This window comes from Cervus canadensis, chromosome 7 (assembly GCF_019320065.1).
Source record: "Cervus canadensis isolate Bull #8, Minnesota chromosome 7, ASM1932006v1, whole genome shotgun sequence".
NCBI lineage: Eukaryota > Metazoa > Chordata > Mammalia > Artiodactyla > Cervidae > Cervus > Cervus canadensis.
Window position 1 is genome coordinate 57656223 of NC_057392.1, and position 19979 is coordinate 57676201.

At 40.0% G+C, this 19979-nt stretch overlaps 1 protein-coding gene across 1 annotated transcript in view; it reads left to right on the plus strand.

Annotated features, from left to right (window-relative positions):
* Nucleotides 1–5545: 5545 nt before the first annotated feature.
* Nucleotides 5546–19979, plus strand: part of EHHADH (enoyl-CoA hydratase and 3-hydroxyacyl CoA dehydrogenase) — a 55117-nt gene continuing 40683 nt past the window's right edge. The window contains exons 1-2 of the mRNA XM_043473509.1: nucleotides 5546–5702; nucleotides 10731–10834. Of these exons, the coding sequence (XP_043329444.1) occupies nucleotides 5629–5702; nucleotides 10731–10834 (178 nt within the window). The 5' untranslated portion in view covers nucleotides 5546–5628. The remainder of the gene's footprint in view (nucleotides 5703–10730; nucleotides 10835–19979) is intronic.

The following is a 19979-nucleotide window of genomic DNA, read 5'->3' on the forward strand; positions in this document are numbered from 1 at the left end:
ATAATAGGGCTGGATAACATGATCTTAGTTTTTTAATATTTAATTTTAGGCTGGTTCTTTCACTCCTCTTTCACCATCATCAAGAGGCTCTTTAGTTCCTCTTCACTTTCTGCTATTAGACTGGTATCATCCACTTATCTCTGCCATAAGGGTGGTGTCATCTGCATATCTGAGGTTATTAATATTTCTCCTGGCAATTTTGATTCCAGCTTGTGCTTCTTCCAGCCCAGCGTTTCTCATGATGTACTCTGCAGGGTGACAATATACAGCCTTGACGTACTCCTTTTCCTATTTGGAACCAGTGTGTTGTTCCATGTCCAGTTCTAACTGTTGCTTCCTGACCTGCATACAGGTTTCTCAAGAGGCAGGTCAGATGGTCTGGTATTCCCATCTCTTTCAGAATTTTCCACAGTTTATTGTGATCCACACAGTTGAAGGCTTTCACATAGTCAATAAAGCAGAAATAGATGTTTTTCTGGAACTCTCTTGCTTTTGCGATGATCCAGTGGATACTGGCAATTTGATCTCTGGTTCCTCTGCCTTTTCTAAAACCAGCTTGAACATCTGGAAGTTCTCGGTTCACGTATTACTGAAGCCTGGCGTGGAGAATTTTGAGCATTACTTTACTAGCGTGTGAGATGAGTGCAATTGTGCGGTAGTTTGAGCATTCTTTGGCATTGACTTTCTTTGGGACTGGAATGAAAACGGACCTTTTCCAGTCCTGTGGCCACTGCTGAGTTTTCCAAATTTGCTGGCACATTGAGTGTAGCGCTTTCACAGCATCATCTTTCAGGACTTGAAATGGCTCAACTGGAATTCCATCACCTCCACTAGCTTTGTTTGTAGTGATGCTTTCTAAGGCCCACTTGACTTCATATTCCAGGATGTCTGGCTCTAGGTAAGTGATCACACCATTGTGATTATCTGGGTCATGAAGATCTTTTTTGTACAGTTCTTCTGTGTATTCTTGCCACCTCTTCTTAATATCTTCTGCTTCTGTTAGGTTCATACCATTTCTGTCCTTTATTGAACCCATTTTTGCATGAAATGTTCCCTTGGTATCTTTAATTTTCTTGAAGAGATCTCTAGTCTTTCCCATTCTGTTGTTTTCCTCTATTTCTTTGCATTGATCACTGAGGAAGGCTTTCTTATCTCTCCTGGCTGTTCTTTGGAACTCTGCATTCAAATGGGAATATCTTTTCTTTTCTCCTTTGCTTTTAGCTTCTCTTTGTTTCACAGCTATTTGTAAGGCCTCCTCAGACAGCCATTTTGCTTTTTTGCATTTCTTTTCCATGGGGATGGTCTTGATCCCTGTCTCATGTACAATGTCACGAACCTCCACCCATAGTTCATCAGGCTCTCTGTCTATCAGATCTAGATAATTATATACAGTTAGTCCCAAACTCCCAATCCACCCCCCCACCCCCACAACCACAAGTCTGTTCTCTGAGCCTGTTTCTGTTTCATAGATAAATTCATTTATGTCATATGTTAGATTCCACATGAAAGTGATATCATATGGCATTTGTCTTTATCTTGCTGATTGACTTCATTTAGTATAATAATCTCTAGGTCCATCCATGTAGCTGCAAATGGTATTACTTCATTTTTTTAATGGCTGAGTAATAGTCCATTGTATCTGTGTACCACATCTTCTTTATCCATTCATCTGTCAGTGGACATTTAGGTTGCTTCCATGTCTTGACTATTATAAATAGTGCTGTTATGAACATAGGAGTGTATCTACTTTTTTAATCATAGTTTTCTCCAAGTATATGCCCAGGAGTGGGGTTGATGGATCATATGGCAACTCTCTTTTTAGTTTTTTTAGGAACCTCCATACTGTTCTCCATAGTGGCTGCACCAGCTTACATTCCCTCCAAAAGTGTAGGAGGGTTCCCTTTCTCCACATTCTCTCCAGTATTTGTTCTTTGTAGATTTTAAAACGATGACTATTGAATATCTTTCTGATCAACTGATCTATTTGTGAATTGCAACACCATGACAACAATGAAAATGACATATTTAACAAGCAAAATTAGTAACATGCAAATGATCTGGAAATGCATTAGTCAAGAGGAATGGCATCTTGTTAAGTGGCATTTGTTGAGACAAATAAGACAACTTAAGAATGTAGCAGTTCATCCAATGATCAAGAGATTGTCAAGGGGGTCAAGTGGTCTGTAAACAGTGTCATGGTGGCACATTGCTAAATTGGCTTGCCACACTGCCATAGATTGGGCCCACAAGGAGTACAGATAGATTTAGACAGTTTATCATCTACATAGAGAGCAAAAGGAAGATCAGCCTGGTGTCAGCTCCCCGGGGCCCTAGTCTCACAGTGTGACACTAAACAGGAGGGGTTGGATGACAGATTACAGGAAGTGTGGGGATCGCTCTGTTGTTCAGGAGCAGGAAATGAGCAGCAATTACATGAACCAGAGAGTGAGTGCCTTCTTCAATTTTGCCCACTGGGGCCCCTTTTTTGCTCACCCTAGCACTGCCCTGCTGAGGAGCCAACTCTGAACTACTGCCAGGCAATTTTATGGATTTACACAGATGTTTGCAGCTGTATCTAAGGGAAAGAAAGTACAAGGCAGAAAGTTCTGTGTTTAACTAAAACTAGGGCAATAGATAGGGCTTCCCAAGTGGTGCTAGTGGTAAAGAACCCACCTGCCAATGCAGGAGGCATAAGAGATGAAAATTCAACCCCTGGGTTGGGAAGATCCCCTGGAGAAGGTCACAGCAACCCGCTCCAGTATTCTTGCCTGGAGAATCCCTTGGACAGAGGAACCTGGTGGGTTGATAGGGTTTTGCAAAGAGTCAGACACCACTGAAGTGACTTAGCATGCACACAGGGAGATACATGAGAAATGACCTGTGATTGACTCCAAGATACAGAAGAGAAAAATGCCTCAAAATGGCTTCACACTGCGCTTATCTCCACTTGCTCCAGGAGCAGTTTCAGAACTGTTAAGCCTTGCCTACATGGCCTTTGTGGAGATCTTCAAAGTTGTTAGGATGGACGGCAAAATTGTCCCCCTGGAAAACAATACTGAATCTCTTGCTTCCTATAGTCAGGGAATGCTGTGCTGGTTATACAAGTTCTCTCCAAGCAGAGCAGACTGTTAATCTTACATCGAGATTTTGGGTAAGGTGGAGCTGAGAGATTGGTGAATTTTAGAGGCAGTAGAGATTGATACCACTTATAAGAAGCTGGTTGATATTGAATGTTAGCACTCAGAGACTTGTGCCCAGGGTTATTCATGATTGGCTGGCTATCAAAAGTGAGGGGCTGTCCTTGATGGATTAGATGGTTCTGACTGCTACTTGTTTCCAGGGCTTCAAGGCCATGGGTACTTTCCTAGGAGTAGGAACCTGGTTTTATTTTCAATGTGCTGTGTTTGATCACTCAGTTGTGTCCAATTCTGTGACCCCATGAACTGTAGCCCGCCAGGCTCCTCTGTCCATGGGGATGTTCCAGGCAAGAATACTGGAGTGGGTTGCCATGCCCTCCTCCAGGGGATCTTCCCAACCCAGGGATCGAACCCAGGTCTCCCCCATTGCAGGGAGATTCTTTACTGTCAGAGCCATCAGGGAAGCCCTGATGGGTAAATAGGTAAAAGAATATCACATCTACTTCTGCTTTATTGATTATGCCAAAGCCTTTGACTGTGTGGATCATAACAAACTGTGGAAAATTCTTCAAGAGATGGGAATACCAGACCACCTGACCTGCCTCCTGAGAAATCTGTATGCAGTTCAAGAAGCAACCGTTAGAACCAGACATGGAACAAGAGACTGGTTCCCAATTGGGAAATGAGTATGTCAAGGCTGTATATTGTCACCCTGCTTATTTAACTTATATGCAGAGTACATCATGCAAAATGCTAGGCTGGATGAAGCACAAGTTGGAATCAAGATTGCCAGGAGAAATATCAATAACCTGAGATACGCAGATGCCACCACCCTTATGGCAGAAAGTGAAGAGGAACTGAAGAGCCTCTTGATGAAAGTGAGAGTGAAAAAGCTGGCTTAATACTCAGCATTCAAAAAACAAAGATCATGGCATCTGGTCCCATCACTTCATGGCAAATAATTGGGAAACAATGGAAACAGTGACAGCCTTTATTTTCTTGGGCTCCAAAATCACTGCAGATGATGACTGCAGCCATGAAATTAAAAGACACTTGCTACTTGAAAGAAAAGTTATGACCAACCTAGACAGCATATTAAAAAGCAGAGACATTACTTTGCCGACAAAGGTCCATCTGGTCAAAGCTATGGTTTTTCCAGTAGTCATGTATGGATGTGAGAGTTGGACTATAAAGAAAGCTGAGTGCCGAAGAATTGATGTTTTTGAACAGTGGTATTGGAGAAGACTCTTGAGAGTCCCTTGGACTGCAAGGAGATCCAACCAGTCCATCCTAAAGGAGATCAGTCCTGAATATTCATTGGAAGGACTGATGCTGAGGCTGAAACTCCAATACTTTGGTCACCTGATGTGAAGAACTGACTCCTTGGAAAAGACCCTGATGCTGGGAAAGATTGAAGGCAGGAGGAGAAGGGGACAACAGAGGTTGAGATGGTTGGCATCACTGAATCAATGGACATGAATTTGAGCAAGCTCCAGGAGTTGGTGATGGACAGGGAGGCCTGGCATGCTGCAGTCCATGGGGTCGCAAGGAGTTGGACACGACTGAGCAACTGAACTGAACTGAAAAGAATATCTGTGAAAATAATCCTTAATTGTCGCTAAAATTTGTGAAACATCAGTGAATAAAACCATTCCATTGTTTTGTTTTTTCTCTGAAACTTCCAGACTGCCTTCTGGCCAGTTGATGGGCTGTGGAGACAACCTGAGGCCAACCGCATCTTCAAAAACTTTGTCCCAGTCTGAATCCAGCCTCTTTTATCTTTAGTCTTTGGTCTGCTGCCTAGGACGTAATAGTTGCTCGATTCATAGTTGAAGTTTTAATATTAGAAATAATCCTTAGGAATGGCAGAAGAAGGGGGAAAAAATGGAAGGATTGGGCAGACAAGAAAGTGGTAGGTTCCACAAGGTTGCTGCATGACAGTTGTGTACATGTTTGGTTGATATTAGTACCTTACTCACTTAGATGAAATGCATGAAGTGTTTTATGTGTTCCAGGTGCGTGTCATATCACATAACTGTCAGGATCCCACATATCTGTCTTTGTTAAGAAGGATAATGAAGATGAAGACTGTGATGAAGCTCCACCAACGTAGTGAATCTAGAACTTGTCCAGGGAAGCCAGACCCTCTGGGCCAGGGGTTTGCAAATCTGGACTTGCTAGCAGTTTCACGCATCTCCCATCGTCCTCCCTGAACTACTTTGTGATTGGAGCAGGACAGGCGCCAGCAAAGAGGAAGAGACGGCAAGGGTGTGCTGAGCACCGGGCTGCGGTCGGGGAAGGAGGAGGACCGTGATGGACGACGCGCATCAGAGCCCGGGAGCAGCCCGGGGCGGGAGGCGGTGCCGGGGCGGGAGGCGGTGCCGGGTTCACATTGGCCCAACAGACGCTCCTCCCTCCCGGGACGCGCCCAGAGAAAGTGATCTTGCCTCGCAGCTGAGGGGTGAGGCGACTTCGGAGCAACTGAGCAAACATGGCTGAGTTCACGCGGCTGCAGAACAGCCTGGCGCTGATCCGTCTACGAAACCCGCCAGTCAATGCGATCAGGTAACGGGTTCTCGGCGATCAGTCCGGGGACGGCGAGCAGGGTCGTAGCTGCCTGCCTGCAGTGGAGGCTTTGACTCGCCCCTGCTGGTTTAAACAGAGAAAGACACTGGCACGGATAGAATCAGGGCATATGCCAGAACCTTTTACATTGGTATGCTCGGTACCTGTTTGCAGAGAACTCTCATCTCCGTTTCGCTGTTAGAGAAACCGAGGCTGAGAGGCAGACAGACGGCTAGAAGTTGGGGAGCTGCGCCGGAACCGGTCTGTCCGTGCCAACTTCCTGCTGAACTCTTTGGCTTACTTGCACCTTGACTTCTCAGATGTACTTTCTAGTCCAGAGGTCTTAGTGCCTCTGCCCCTGCCAACTTCGCGCTGAACTCTTCTGCTTACTTGCAACTTTGACTTCTCAGATGTACTTTCTAGTCCAGAGGTCTTCGTTGCTGTGCTGCCTGGACCTTGATCCCTCCCTTCTCAACCTGGAGTCCAGGCCACCCTTACAATGTGTGACTAAAAGCTTTGGGAGTCCAAAAATAAGGTGGCTTCACACTGTTAAAAATAAAGATCCCCATTAATGCCAATATAGTGAGTAAAAGAGAATTATGTCCTGGCCCAGAAACACAAAGATGTATCTCTTGGTTTTTTCTAAACCTCAAGGTCTTAGTGCTTCAGTGAAGATCCATGTTAGAGTAAGCTCCTGTTGACCACCAGCCCAGGTTGGATGCATGAGACAAGTGCTCCGGCCTGGTGCACTGGGAAGACCCAGAGGGATTGGGTAGAGAGAGAGGTGGGAGGGGGGATCAGAATGGGGAATACCTGTAAATCCATGGCTAATTCATGTCAATGTATGACAAAAACCACTACAATATTGTAAAGTAATTAGCCTCCAGCTAATAAAAATAAATGGGAAAAAAAAAAGAATAAGCTCATATCAGAATTAGCCTATTTAATAGCATTTCCTGAAAAACTGCTGTGCTGTTTATGTTCTTTTATCGTCGAGTACTTTTCTTTTAACTTTTAAACTAGTAAAAGCATTACTTTAAAAAGTGAGATTAATGCTGCTGTTTTGAAAATTAATGACATTATATAGGTTTGTGCTTAGTCAATTTAGTCGTGTCTGAATCTGTGTGACCCTATGGACTGTTGCTGGCTTGGCTCCTCTGTCCATGCGATTCTCCAGGCAAGAATACTGGAGTGAGTTGCCATGCCCTCCTCCAGAGGATCTTTCCCACCCAGGGATTGAACTCTTATGCCTCTTGCACTGACAGGGAAGTTTTCACCGCTAGCACCACCTGGTTCTTTTATATCTCTGAAAAAAGTGTAGTGATCAACCTAGGAAAAAACCACCCATCCACAGGATGGTTATGTCAGACTTAGTTATGTCTGACTTTTCTATCCCATGCACTGCAGCCTACCAGGCTCTTCTGTCCATGGGATTTTCCAGGTAAGAATACTGGAGTGGGTTGCCATTTCCTACTCCAGGGGATCTTACAACTCAGCCACGTCTTTTGCATCTCCGGCATTGGCAGGCAGATTCTTTACCACTGCACCACCAGCTATCATTATTTGTATTAGGCAAAGGCCTGTTACAAACCCCTACCAACAGGCCCTGCTGCTCAGGATTCATTGCAGCTATATCAGGATCTTCTCCACTTGGCGATAAACACTTTCTTGTTCTTTCCTGTTGAACTTGTACTTAGGTGAAGGTTCCCATTTTTTTTTTCTTTTTGCTTTACACTTTTCATCTTCCTTTCCTTTCCCCCTTCCTATTTCTAATTTTATGTGGGAGATTATTTCTTCCTAGATAAGTGAGAGATTCTTATTTGAATACTTTTTGGCCCAAACAGATCAAATCTTTCTTCGTTCCTTTAGCTAAGCCAGATTTCTTTCTATCTGGATAAATGCCAACCCTCTTTATAAATATAGGACATGCCTAATTACTAAATTTGTCTCCCATAACAATGGCTTTTGTATATTTTTAATTATATTCCACACAGTAATCCATGTTTTATATAGCAACCTAGGACATGCACACACAAACACACATACAAATATGTAACTGAAAATAAAGTTTAGTGAAACAAACTCTTCTTTTTATTTGATGTATTCTATTTTCACTCTGTTTCTTTCAAAAATGCTGGTCACAAGCCACAACTTTATTTGATAACTTCTGGTTTTAAAAAATGGTCACAAAAAAGACTTCCAAAGTGACAGAAGGTAAAGTTCTTTGGTCATCACTCATGAAATGTTATCTTTAGACTCCATTTCTCCATACCTGACAATATTAAGGGGAGAAAATAATTACTTAACCCCTGTGACTTTGATATTGCTATGAAGGTGTGGTCCTTTTTCACTCAGCTAAAATCTAGTAAAGCTGTATATATAACAGCCGTTTTCATCTTTCTTTTTTTTCTTGTTTGATTTTTGCAATATTGTATGTCTGTGTCTGAGTCTGTGTGTATACTCAGTCACCCAGTTGTGTCTGACTATTTGCAACCCCATGGACTGTAGCCCGCCTAGTTCCTCTGTCCATAGAATTTTCCAGACAAGAATACTGGACACATTTCTTGTGTCTCCTGCATTGGCAGGTGGAAGCTTCCCAGGTGGCTCACAGGTATTAGGACACTGCCTATCTCTGCTCATAATGGAAAACTGTGCCCATCTCAAACTTGGGGGTAAATAGTTCCACAGTTTGCTACCTACAACTAGGAATATTTTCCCATAACTATTTGAAATGTGTCTTGTATTTAAACTGTCCCCTTTCCCCCTTGCAGGAGAAATTTTAATACCTATCTCATTAAGTCGTTGTGAGGTTTAAATGTGTTAGAGATCTGACACTTAGCAAATGTTGTGTGTATGTGTGTGTGTGTGTGTGCACGCGCGCGCTTAGTTGTGTCCAATTCTGTGACCCCATATGCTGTAGCCTACCAGGCTCCTCTGTCCAGGGGATTTTCCAGGCAAGAATATTGGAGTGGGTTGCTGTTGCCTATTCCAGGGGATCTAGAGTGGCTCAGTAGCAGAATCTGCCTGCCAATGCAGGAGACGTTGTTCAGTCCCTGGGTTGGGAAGATCCCCTGGAGAAGGAAATGGCAACCTACTCTGGTAGTCTTGCCTGGAAAATTCCATGGACAGAGGAAACTAGCGGGCTACAGTCCATGGGGTCGGAGAAGAGTCAGACACAACCTAGCAACTAAACAACAACAAATGATGCAAAATTAACAAGAAGATAAGAAATAAAAGAGTAGGTGTTGATTGAAATGGGAAAAGCCAGACTTGTCTCCTCAGTGGCACAAATTGAGCTCAGTTTGGTTAATTTTGCAGCCATTGTTTACCCAGAAATCAGTATGTGACTTTTGGACTTCTCAGTATTCTGGATGGTTCAAATTCCATTTTCCTTTAGCAGATGTGGTTTCTAATTAAATCAACTGAAGGCAAGAGGTTTTGTTTGATTTCATCTGGGTTAAATGGTGAAAAGTAATTAGGTGAAAGGGAATTACCATATTCAAGAGCAAGTATCTCCTTTATTCCCTGAGGTTTTTTAATTAATTTATTTTTTAATACCACAACATTTGTATTGGGATATAATCAATTAACAATGTTAGTTGCTGATCTGAACAATCTGGCTTTAGTTGTTTTTTGCTTTAAGTTTTTTTCACCCTGTATAAAAATTTCCCCATATTACTTAGAATTCTAAGGCAAAATTCACTGGACTCTGGTTTCATAATTTTTTCTTTAAGCAATTCTTCACTCCTCTTCCTAGATCTCCTCCTTTGCCATCCCTTGGCACTTACTGATCCTCTGCTTCTTGGCAAATTCTCCTCTCTTTGGTCTTGTTGGACTCCTCGGTACTGAATAACTCAGCTGAGCCTCTCCCGCCTCTTAAATAAGGATATATCTAGAGGATCTACTCTCAGCTTTTTTTTTCCTTTGGCAAATGCATTCAATCTTGGTTTTAACTATCTCCTCTGGGGATGACTCCCTCATCTACTGAAACTTGACAAAAATTTACCAAATGCCCTTCCTTTCACAGACTTTGCCATTACCTTTCAAATTAGTTAGGCTTGGCTGCTAGTTACAGGAAACTCAACATAATAGTGGATTAAACAAGAAAAAGTTGATGTCTGTCACAGCAGTGTCCTGGAATGACTGGTATGGCTGCTCCACAATCATCGGGACCTCAGTTCCACCTATCTTTTGCTCTGCCACCCTTAGTTAGTAGCTTCCACCTCTTGATTCACAATGGCTGCTCCCAATCTAGCCATCATATCTGCATTCCTGCCAGGAGTAGGGAGTTATAAGAGAGAAAAGCATACCCAATCCTTTAAGAATTATTTCCTAAAGGTGCCGATGCTAAGTCCATTTCCATGCCATTGGCCAGAACTTAATGCGCTGAGCTGAACTTGCTGCTGTGAAATATAGTCTTTTATTTTGGACAGCCGTGTATCCAGCTAAAAACTGATTAATACTTTGAAGAAGGTCAAAGTATTGGTATTAGTTTAAAGTATTAAGTATTAGTTTGTGGGTAACTTGCATCCCCTGCCACATGACTTAGACTGTTATTTTTAGACAATTTCAGTTTTCTTTTATTAGGCCAATATGACAAATCAAAAGCACGTTCTTTCAGAATTTCCACATCATTGTCTCTATACCTTTATTACAGCATTCATCTCAGTATGATATTGTGTTGTGTACACTGTTGTCCCTAGGATGTTTTAAACTCCTTTCACTATACATAGAAGATGTGTGTAATATTTTTAAATTAATAGTGTTGATTCTAAGTCGTCAAAGTTACAGCAAAATGCAGGAAAACACTTATTTTCTGAAGTTTATGTGTTTAATCACCTCAGGGCTTACTTCACAGTAGACATATATTATTTCTTAAATTAGTGAAAATTTAACAATAAGTATCTAGGATTTTTCTACATCATGTATATGTTTAATTTTTCATTGTTAGGAAAGAAAAAAATAAACTCTGAGATGGTAGAAATTTGATTGTGACTAATACTTCATGTAATTTTTTTCCCCTGTTAGTACAACTGTTGCCCGTGGACTAAAAGAGAGTCTGCAGAAAGCTGTAACAGATGATACAGTTAAAGCCATTGTGATTTGTGGAGCAGATGGCATCTTCTGTGCAGGTAATGTGTCCAACCCTTTCCCACCTTCTCTGACATCTCACACAGACTGAGATCAGTGCTGCATTACCTGTGGCCTTAGGCAATCCTATGGTATGGGTAACGAATCTTGGAGGAAGAAGAAACATTATGGAGAAGGAGACAAAGAGTCACAGGAGAGACTCAGAGAAGATGCTGACCTTACTCTTTTATATTGAATTGGGCCTTTGGAGGACATTTAGTTCCAGGCTTGATGGCTGTTATACCTGCTAATATACACCTAGGGCTACCCTCATAGCTCAGTTGGTAAAGAATCTGCCTGCAATGCAGGAGACCCCAATTTGATTACTTGGTCAGAACGATCCGCTGGAGAAGGGATAGGTTACCCACTCCAGTATTCTTGGGCTTCCTTTGTGGCTTAGCTGGTAAAGAATCCACTTGCAATGCAGGAGACCTGGGTTCAATCCCTAGATTGGGAAGATCCGTTGGAGAAGTGAAAGGCTACCTATACCAGTATTCTGGCCTGAAGAATTCCATGGACTATATATGCAGTCCATGGGGTCACAAAGAGTCAGACACAACTGAGCTACTTTCACTTTCACTTTTCACTTCAGTATATGCCTGCTGGTACATACCTGTTCTGCATATGTCTCTACCCTATGTGAGGTTGGGCAAGTTCCTTAAATCTCCTGAAATCCAATTTCTCTGTTTATAAAATGGATACCATAATATGTATACCTTAACAGAGTTTTGTGAGGTTAAATGAGATAACACATCTGAAAGCCCCTAGAGCAGTACCTGCATGAAGAAGATGTTCAATAAATGTTATTTTTTATTTCACATAGTCTTGAAATGGAGTTCATTTTTCTTCTGTCACCCATCTCATGACCATGCACTCTTAATTGTCCTGTGAAGGGGTGGGGTGGAGGACAGATAAATAACAATGAAGTTTCTAGACAAGCCATCGGCCTCCTGTAATTTAATTTTGTGTGCTTCGCAGCGTCTTGGTGAATGCAAGGATCAAACCAAAAATTTCTATTGAAGTTGCCCTAAGTGATGATTTTTAAAGTTTGACTATCAGCATTCAACTGAAATACATTCACTTATCCTACAATTTACGTAGAAATTACTACTGATTTTCAACAGAGATCAAGCCCTGAGCCTTTGGAGTGGGAGCACTGACTCCAAGACCCTAGACACCAGAGAACTAACCCTAGGGAGTATCAAATAGTGAGAACTCACACAAAGGAAACCACTTGAATACAAGACTTGGCATCACCCAACCACCAGTAGCACCCTGTGCAGGATGCCTCATCTAAACAACAAACAAAACAAAAGTACAAACCAAATCATCAGCAGACAGGATTACCACCTCGCTCAGCCTTGCTCGTCAGAGGAAAAACAAACAAAAACTCAGCTCAAACAAAAAAACAAATCTCACCCTATATGAAGTTTACACAAACCAGTGGACAACCTTAGGAGGGTAGAAACCAAAAAGAGGAAAGAATTCAACATTGAAGCCTTGGAAAAGGAGATCTGAAACACAATAAGTTAAAAAAAAATAATGAAAAGGCAGAGAAATACTACACAAATGAAGGAACCAACTAGAAACACAGAAGTCCAAATAAATGAGGAGGAAATAGGCAAACTACCTGAAAAGAATTCAGAATAGTGATAGTAAAGATGATCAAAAATCTTGAAAAAAAAATGGAGAAAATGCAAGAATTAATTAACAAAGACCTAGAAGAATTAAAGAATAAACATGCAGAGACAAACAGTGCAGTTACTGAAATTAAAAATACTCTAGAAGGAATCAATAGAATATCTGAAGCAGAAGAATGAATCAGTGAGCTGGAAGATAAAATGGTGGAAATAACTTCTGAAGAGCAGAATAAAGTAAAAAGAATGAAAAGAACTAAGGATAGTCTCAGAAACCTCTGGGGCAATATCAAACACATCAACATTAAAATTATAGGGGACCCAGAAGAAGAAGAGAAAAAGGTAGGGTATGAGAAAAATTTTGAAGAGATTATAGTTGAAAATTTCCCCAACAGGGAAAAGGAAATAGTCCATCAAGTCCAAGAGGCACAAAGAGTCCCATACAGGATAAACCCAAGGAGAAACATGCCAAGACACATACTAATCAAACTAACAAACACTAAACACAAAGAAAGAACATTAAAAGCAGCAAGGGAGAAGCAACAAGCAACATATAACGGAAACCCCATATGCTTAACAGCTGATCTTTCAGCAGAAACTCTACAGGCCAGAAGGGAAAGGCAGGATATATTTAAAGTACTAAAAGGGGAAAATCTACAACCAAGATTCCTGTACCTGGCAAAGATCTCATTCAAAATTGATGGAGAAATAAAAAGCTTTTCAGACAAGCAAAAGTTAAGAGAATTCAGTACCACCAAACCATCTTTACAACAAATGTTAAAGGGACTTATATAGTAAAGAAATACAAGAGAAGAAAAAAGATCTACAAAATCAACCCCAAATAATTAAGAAAATGACAATAGGCCATATATATCAATAATTACTTTAAGTGTAAATGGATTAAATGCTCCAACCAAAAGACAAAGACTGGTTGAATGGATACGAAAACAAGACCCATATATATGCTCTCTGCAAGAAACCCACTTCAGACCTAAAGACACATGTAGACTGAAAGTGAGAGGATGGAAAAATATATTCCATGCAAATGGGAAGCAAAAGAAAGCTGGAGTAGCAATCCTCATGTCAGCCAAAATAGACTTTAAAATAAAGAAGATCACAAGAGATAAGGAAGGACACTACATAATGATCAAGGGGTCAATCCAAGAGGAAGACGTAACAATTGTAAATACCTATGCACCCAACATAGGAGCACCTCAATACGTAAGAAAAACACTAACAGACATAAAAGTAGAAATTGACAGTAACACAATAATGTAGGAGACTTTAACACCCCACTCATTCTCACAATGGACAGATCATCAAAACAGGAAAGTAATAAGGAAACACAAGTCTTAAATGATACCTTAGATGATATGGATCTCATTGATGTCTTCAGGACATTCCACCCAAATGCAGAAGAATACACTTTCTTCTCAAGTGCACATGGAACATTCTCCAAGATAGACCATATCTTGGGTCACAAATCAAACCTCAGTAAATTTAAGAAAAACTGAAATCGTATCAATGCAGAAATAAAAAGAATTATAAGAGACTATTATGAACAACTTTATGGCAATAAAATGGATAACCTGGAAGAAATGGACAATTTCTTAGAAAAGTTCAATCTTCCAAGACTGAACCAGAAGAAATAGAAATTATGAACAACCCATTTACAAGCACTGAAATTGAAGCTGTGATCAAAAATCTCCCCGAAAATAAAAGACCAGGACCAGATGGCCTCACAGGAGAATTCTATCAAACATTTAGAAAAGAGCTAATGCCTATCCTTCTAAAACTCTTTCAAAAAATTGCAGAGGAAGGGACACTTCCACACTCATTCTACGAGGCCACCATCACCTTGATACCAAAACCAGACAAAGACAACACAAAAAAAGAAAGGTACCTGCCAATATCATTGATGAACATAGATGCAAAAATCCTCAACAAAATTTTAGCAAACAGAATTCAGCAACACATCAAAAAGCTCACACAACCATGATCAAGTTGGGTTTATTCCAGCAATGCAAGGATTCTTCAATATTTGCAAGTCAATCAATGTGATACACCATATTAACAAATTGAAAGATAAAAAGATATAATCTCAATAGATGCAGAAAAAACCTTTGACAAAATTCAGCACCCATTTATGATTAAAACTCTTCAAAAACTGGGCATAGAAGGAAACTACCTCAACATAGTAAAGGCCATATATGATAAGCCTACATCAACATTATTCTAATGGTGAAAAACTGAAAGCATTCCCCCTAAGATTAGAAACAAGGCAAGGGTGTCCACTTTCACCACTCTTATTCAACATAGTTCTGGAAGTCCTAGCTACAGCAATCACAGAAGAAAAAGAAATAAAAGGAATCCAGATCAGAAAAAAAGAAGTAAAGCTCTCACTGTCTGCAGATGATATGATACTATACCTAGAAAACCCTAGTATCAGAAAATTACTAGAGCTAATCAGTGAATTTAGCAAAGTTGCAGGATACAAAATCAATACACAGAAATTACTTGCATTTCTATATACTAACAATGAAAAATTAGAGAAATTAAGGGATCAATCCCATTCACCATTGCAACAAAAAGAATTAAATATCTAGGAATAAACTTACCTACAGAGACAAAAGAACTGTACACAGAAAGTTATAAGACACTGGTGAAAGAAATCAAAGATGACATAATCAGATGGAGAGATATTCCATGCTCCTGAGTAGGAAGAATGAATATTGTGAAAATGACTATACTACCAAATGCAGTGTATAGATTCAATGTGATCCCTATGAAATTATCAATGGCATTTTTCACAGAGCTAGAACAAAAAATTTCACAATTCATATGGAAACACAAAAGACCCTGAATAACCAAAGCAGTCTTGAGAAAGAAGAATGGAGCTGGAGGAATCAACCTTCCTGACTTCAGATTATACTACAAAGCTACAGTCATCTAGACAGTATAGTACTGGCATAAAAAAAGAAATATTTACCAATGGAACAAGATAGAAAGCCCAAAAATAAACCCATGCACCTATGGGTACTTTATTTTTTTACAAAGGAGGCAAGAATGTACAATGGGGGCAATGACAGCCTCTTCAATAAGTGATGCTGGAAAAACTGGACAGCTACATGTAAAAGAATGAAATTAGAACACTTCCTAACACCACACACAAAGATAAATTCAAAACGGATTAAGGACCTAAATGTAAGACCAAAAACTATAAAACTCTTAGAGGAAAACAGGCAGAACACTTAATGACATAAATCAAAGCAAGATCCTTTATGACCCACCTCCTTGAGTAATGGAAATAAAAACAGAAGTAAACAAGTGGGACCTGATTAAACTTAAAAGATTTTGCACTGCAAAGGAAACTACAAGCAAGGTGAAAAGACAACCCTGAGAATGAGAGAAAATAATAGCAAATGAAACAACTGACAAAGGATTAATTTCTAAAATATACAAGCAGCTCATACAACTCAATGCCAGAAAAACAAACAACCCAATCAAAAACTGGGAAAAAGACCTAAACAGACATTTCTCCAAAGAAGACATACATATGGCTAACAAACACATGGAAAGATGCTCAACATCACTCATTACTGCTGCTACTGCTGCTGCTGCTGCTGCTAAGTCACTTCAGTTGTGTCCAACTCTGTGCAACCCCATAGACGGAAACCCACCAGGCTCCCCTGTCCTTGGATTCTCCAGGCAAGAACACTGGAGTGGGCTGCCATTTCCTTCTCCAATGCATGGAAGTGAAAAGTGAAAGTGAAGTTGTTCAGTCATGTCTGACTCTTAGCGACCCCATGGACTGCAGCCTACCAGGCTCCTCCGTCCATGGGATTTTCCAGGCAAGAGTACTGGAATGGGTTGCCATTGCCTTCTCCATTATTAGAGAAATGCAAATCAAAACCACAATGAGATATCACCTCACACCAATCAGAATGGCCATCATCAAAAAGTCTACAAACAATAAATGCTGGAGAGGGTTTGGAGAAAAGGGAATGCTCTTGCACTGTTGGTGGGAATGTGAGTTGATACAGCCTCTATGGAAGATGGTATGGTGATTCCTTAAAAAACTAGGAATAAAACCACCATATGATCCAGCAATCCCATTCCTAGGCATATACCCTGAGGAAACCAAAATTGAAAAAGACACGTGTATCCCATTGTTCATTGCAGCAATATTTACAATAGCTAGAAGATGGAAGCAACCTAGATGTCTTTTGACAGATGAATGGATATAGAAGTTGTGGTATATATACACAATGGATATTACTCAGCCATAAAAAGGGACGCATTTGAATCAGTTCTGATGAGGTGGATGAACCTAGAGTCTATTACACAGAGTGAAGTGTGCAGAGAGAGAAAGATAAATACCATATTCTAATGCATATGTATGGAATCTAGAAAAATGGTACTGAAGAATTTATTTGCAGGCCAACAATGGAGATACAGACATAGAGAATAGACTTATGGACATGGGGAGAGGGGAGGAGAGGGGAGATGTATGCAAAGAGTAACATGGAAACTTAGATTGCCATATGTAAAATAGATAGCCAACAGGAATTTGCTGTATGGCTCAGAAAACTCAAACAGGGACTCTGTATCAACCTAGAGGGGTAGGATGGGAAGGGAGATGGAGGGAGGTTGAAAAGGGAGGGAATATATGTATACCTTTGGCTGATTCATGTTGAGGTTTGACAGAAAACAACAAAATTCTGTGGAGCAATTATCCTTCAATAAAAAAATTTAAAAAAAATTATCCTGTGAAGATGCAAACATAGTGACAAAATATGGCCAAAGCATCTGAAGTGATGATTTATTCATGATATTTGTGGCACCTTTTCTTCTTTTCCCAAATGAATATATTACACTGTTGGCAAAAGTTGCATGAATATGAAGGCCCATTTATTCTTACTGTAGCCAGAGGAATTTTTTTCCTTTTTCTTCTTCTTCTTTTTTTTTAACCAGAGGAGCTTAATGTATATCAGTAGTAGTATAAGAAGAAATAGATGTTGAAATCGTGACAAGAAATATTTTAAAGTTTATAATAATTACCATTTAATTTACCTGCTATGTACCAGTACTGTGTGACTTATTTATTAACAATGGAAATAGTAATATTTTTACATACTTTAAATTTTAATCCTCAGTTGTTTTTCAGTCGCTCAGTTGTGTTCAATTCTTTGCGACCCCATGAACTGCAGCATGCCAGGCTTCCCTGTTCATGTCCATTGAGTCGGTGTACTAATCCTCAGTAAATCCTACAATTTTCATCTCCTGATGACAAGGCTGAACCTAAGAGAGATTTAAAAATGTGCCAAACTTTTACTAGCTATTAAATAGCTGATTCAGCTGTTTGAAAACTTAAGCTTGGGAGTCCACGATGGTGACTTTGAGGCATGGAATGAAGGATCAGAATTATGAAAAATCAGAACTGATATTTCTTGTAAAGAAAAGGAGGTAGGAGAGAATGTAGGAGAGTTCAGAAGCAGAAAAAATAACCGTCCTGGAAAAGCACTGGAATTATCAGGTTTGACTTAATGGACTTAGGTAGAACAATGTACCCAACAACTGGAAAATATATATGCTCCAATCTGCCACATTTACAAAAATTGATCAGGTACTGGACCACGAAAGCTTATCTCAGTAAATTTCATTTAGACTGTGTTCTCTGACAACAATACGATCAAGCTAGAAACCAATAGCAAAAATATAACTAAAGATTCTCATGTGTTTGGAAAATAAATTCATTTCTTAATAACCTTTTAGCCAAAGCAAAAATCATAATGCAATTTAGAATATATTTTGACCTGAATGATAATAAAACAACATATAAAACTTGAGGCATACAGCCAAAGCACAGCTTGGCAGGAAATGTATAGCCTGAAAGGTATAAGTCAGAAAAAAAAAAAGACTGAAACTATTATGTTAAGTGTCATTATCAAGGGACTGACAAAACAAGCAATAAAACAGATCCAATGAAGTAGAAGGAAGGAAATGATGGAGGGGAAATTACTAAAATAGAAAACAAATGTGAATCACGAGAACAATAATGTCAAAGGTTCTTTGACTAGTAATAACAATAAAATTGATAAAGCTTCAGAGAGACTTAAAAAAAAAAGAGAAGGTACAAACACTGTGTATAAAGAATGACAAAAGGGATATCACTACAGATGCTCTAGCCAGTAAAGAAGATAATATGAACAAGTAGAAAAATAGAGCTTACAAAATTGACTCAAGGAGAAATAGAAAACCATTAAAGAAATTGAATCAGTAATCAAAAATTTCACACGGTAAAGTCAAGTCGCAAATGACTTCATTGGTAACCTCTAATTGAAAAGTCAAGAGAAATATTATTCTAATTTTACACAAACAGAGGATAAAAATAAGAGGGAACACTGTCTAAATTAGTTTTCTGGGTCTTCTATAACAAATGAGCACAAACTCAAGTGACTTACAACGGCAGAAATTTATTCTCTCAGCATTCCAAGGCTTAAAGTTCAAATCAAGATATCTGCAAGGCCATTCTTTTGTTGTTGTTGTTCAGTGGCTAAGTCATGTCTGACTCTGCAACACCATGGACTACAGCACGCCAGGCTTCCCTGTCCTTTACCACCTCCGGGAGTTTGCTCAAATTCATGTCCATTGTGTAGGTGATGCCATGCAGTCATCTCATCCTCTGTCATCCCCTTCTCCTCCTGTACTCAATCTCTCCCAGCATCAAAGTCTTTTCCAGTGAGTCAGCTCTTCGCATCAGTTGACCAAAGTATAGTACTGGAGCGTCAGCTTCAGCATCAGTTCTTCCAATGAATATTCAGTGTTGATTTCCTTTAGGATTGACTGGTTTGATTTCCTCGCTGTCCAAGGTGGGGGTTCTCAAGAGTCTTCTCCAGCACCACAGTCTGAAAGCATCAGTTCTTCGGTGCTCAGCCTTCCTTATGGTCCTACTCTCACCTCTGTGTGTGACTACTGGAAAAACTATGGCTTTGACTATGTAGACCTTTGTCAGCAAAGTGATGTTTCTGCTTTTTAATGCGCTGTCTAGGTTTGTCATAACTTTTCTCCCAAGGCACAAGCATCTTTAATTCCAAGGAGCAAGCCATTTCATAGCTGCAGTCACTGTCTGCAGTGATTTTGGAGCCCAAGAAAATACAGTCTGTCACTGTTTCTATTTTTTCCCCATCTATTTGCCATGAAGTGATGGGACCAGATGCCATGATCTTAGTTTTCTGAATGTTGAGTTTTAAGCCAGCTTTTTCACTCTCTTCTTTCACCTTCATCAAGAGGCTCTTTAGTTCCTCTTTGCTTTCTGCCATAAGGGTGGTGTCATCTGCATATCTGAGATTATTAGTATTTCTCCTGACAATCTGGATTCTAGCTTGTGCTTCATCCAGCCTGGCATTTCACTTGATGTACTCTGCATATAAGTTAAATAAGCAGGGTGACAATATACAGCCTTATTTGTTTATTTTTGGCTGTGCTAGGTCTTCACTGCTGCCTGGGC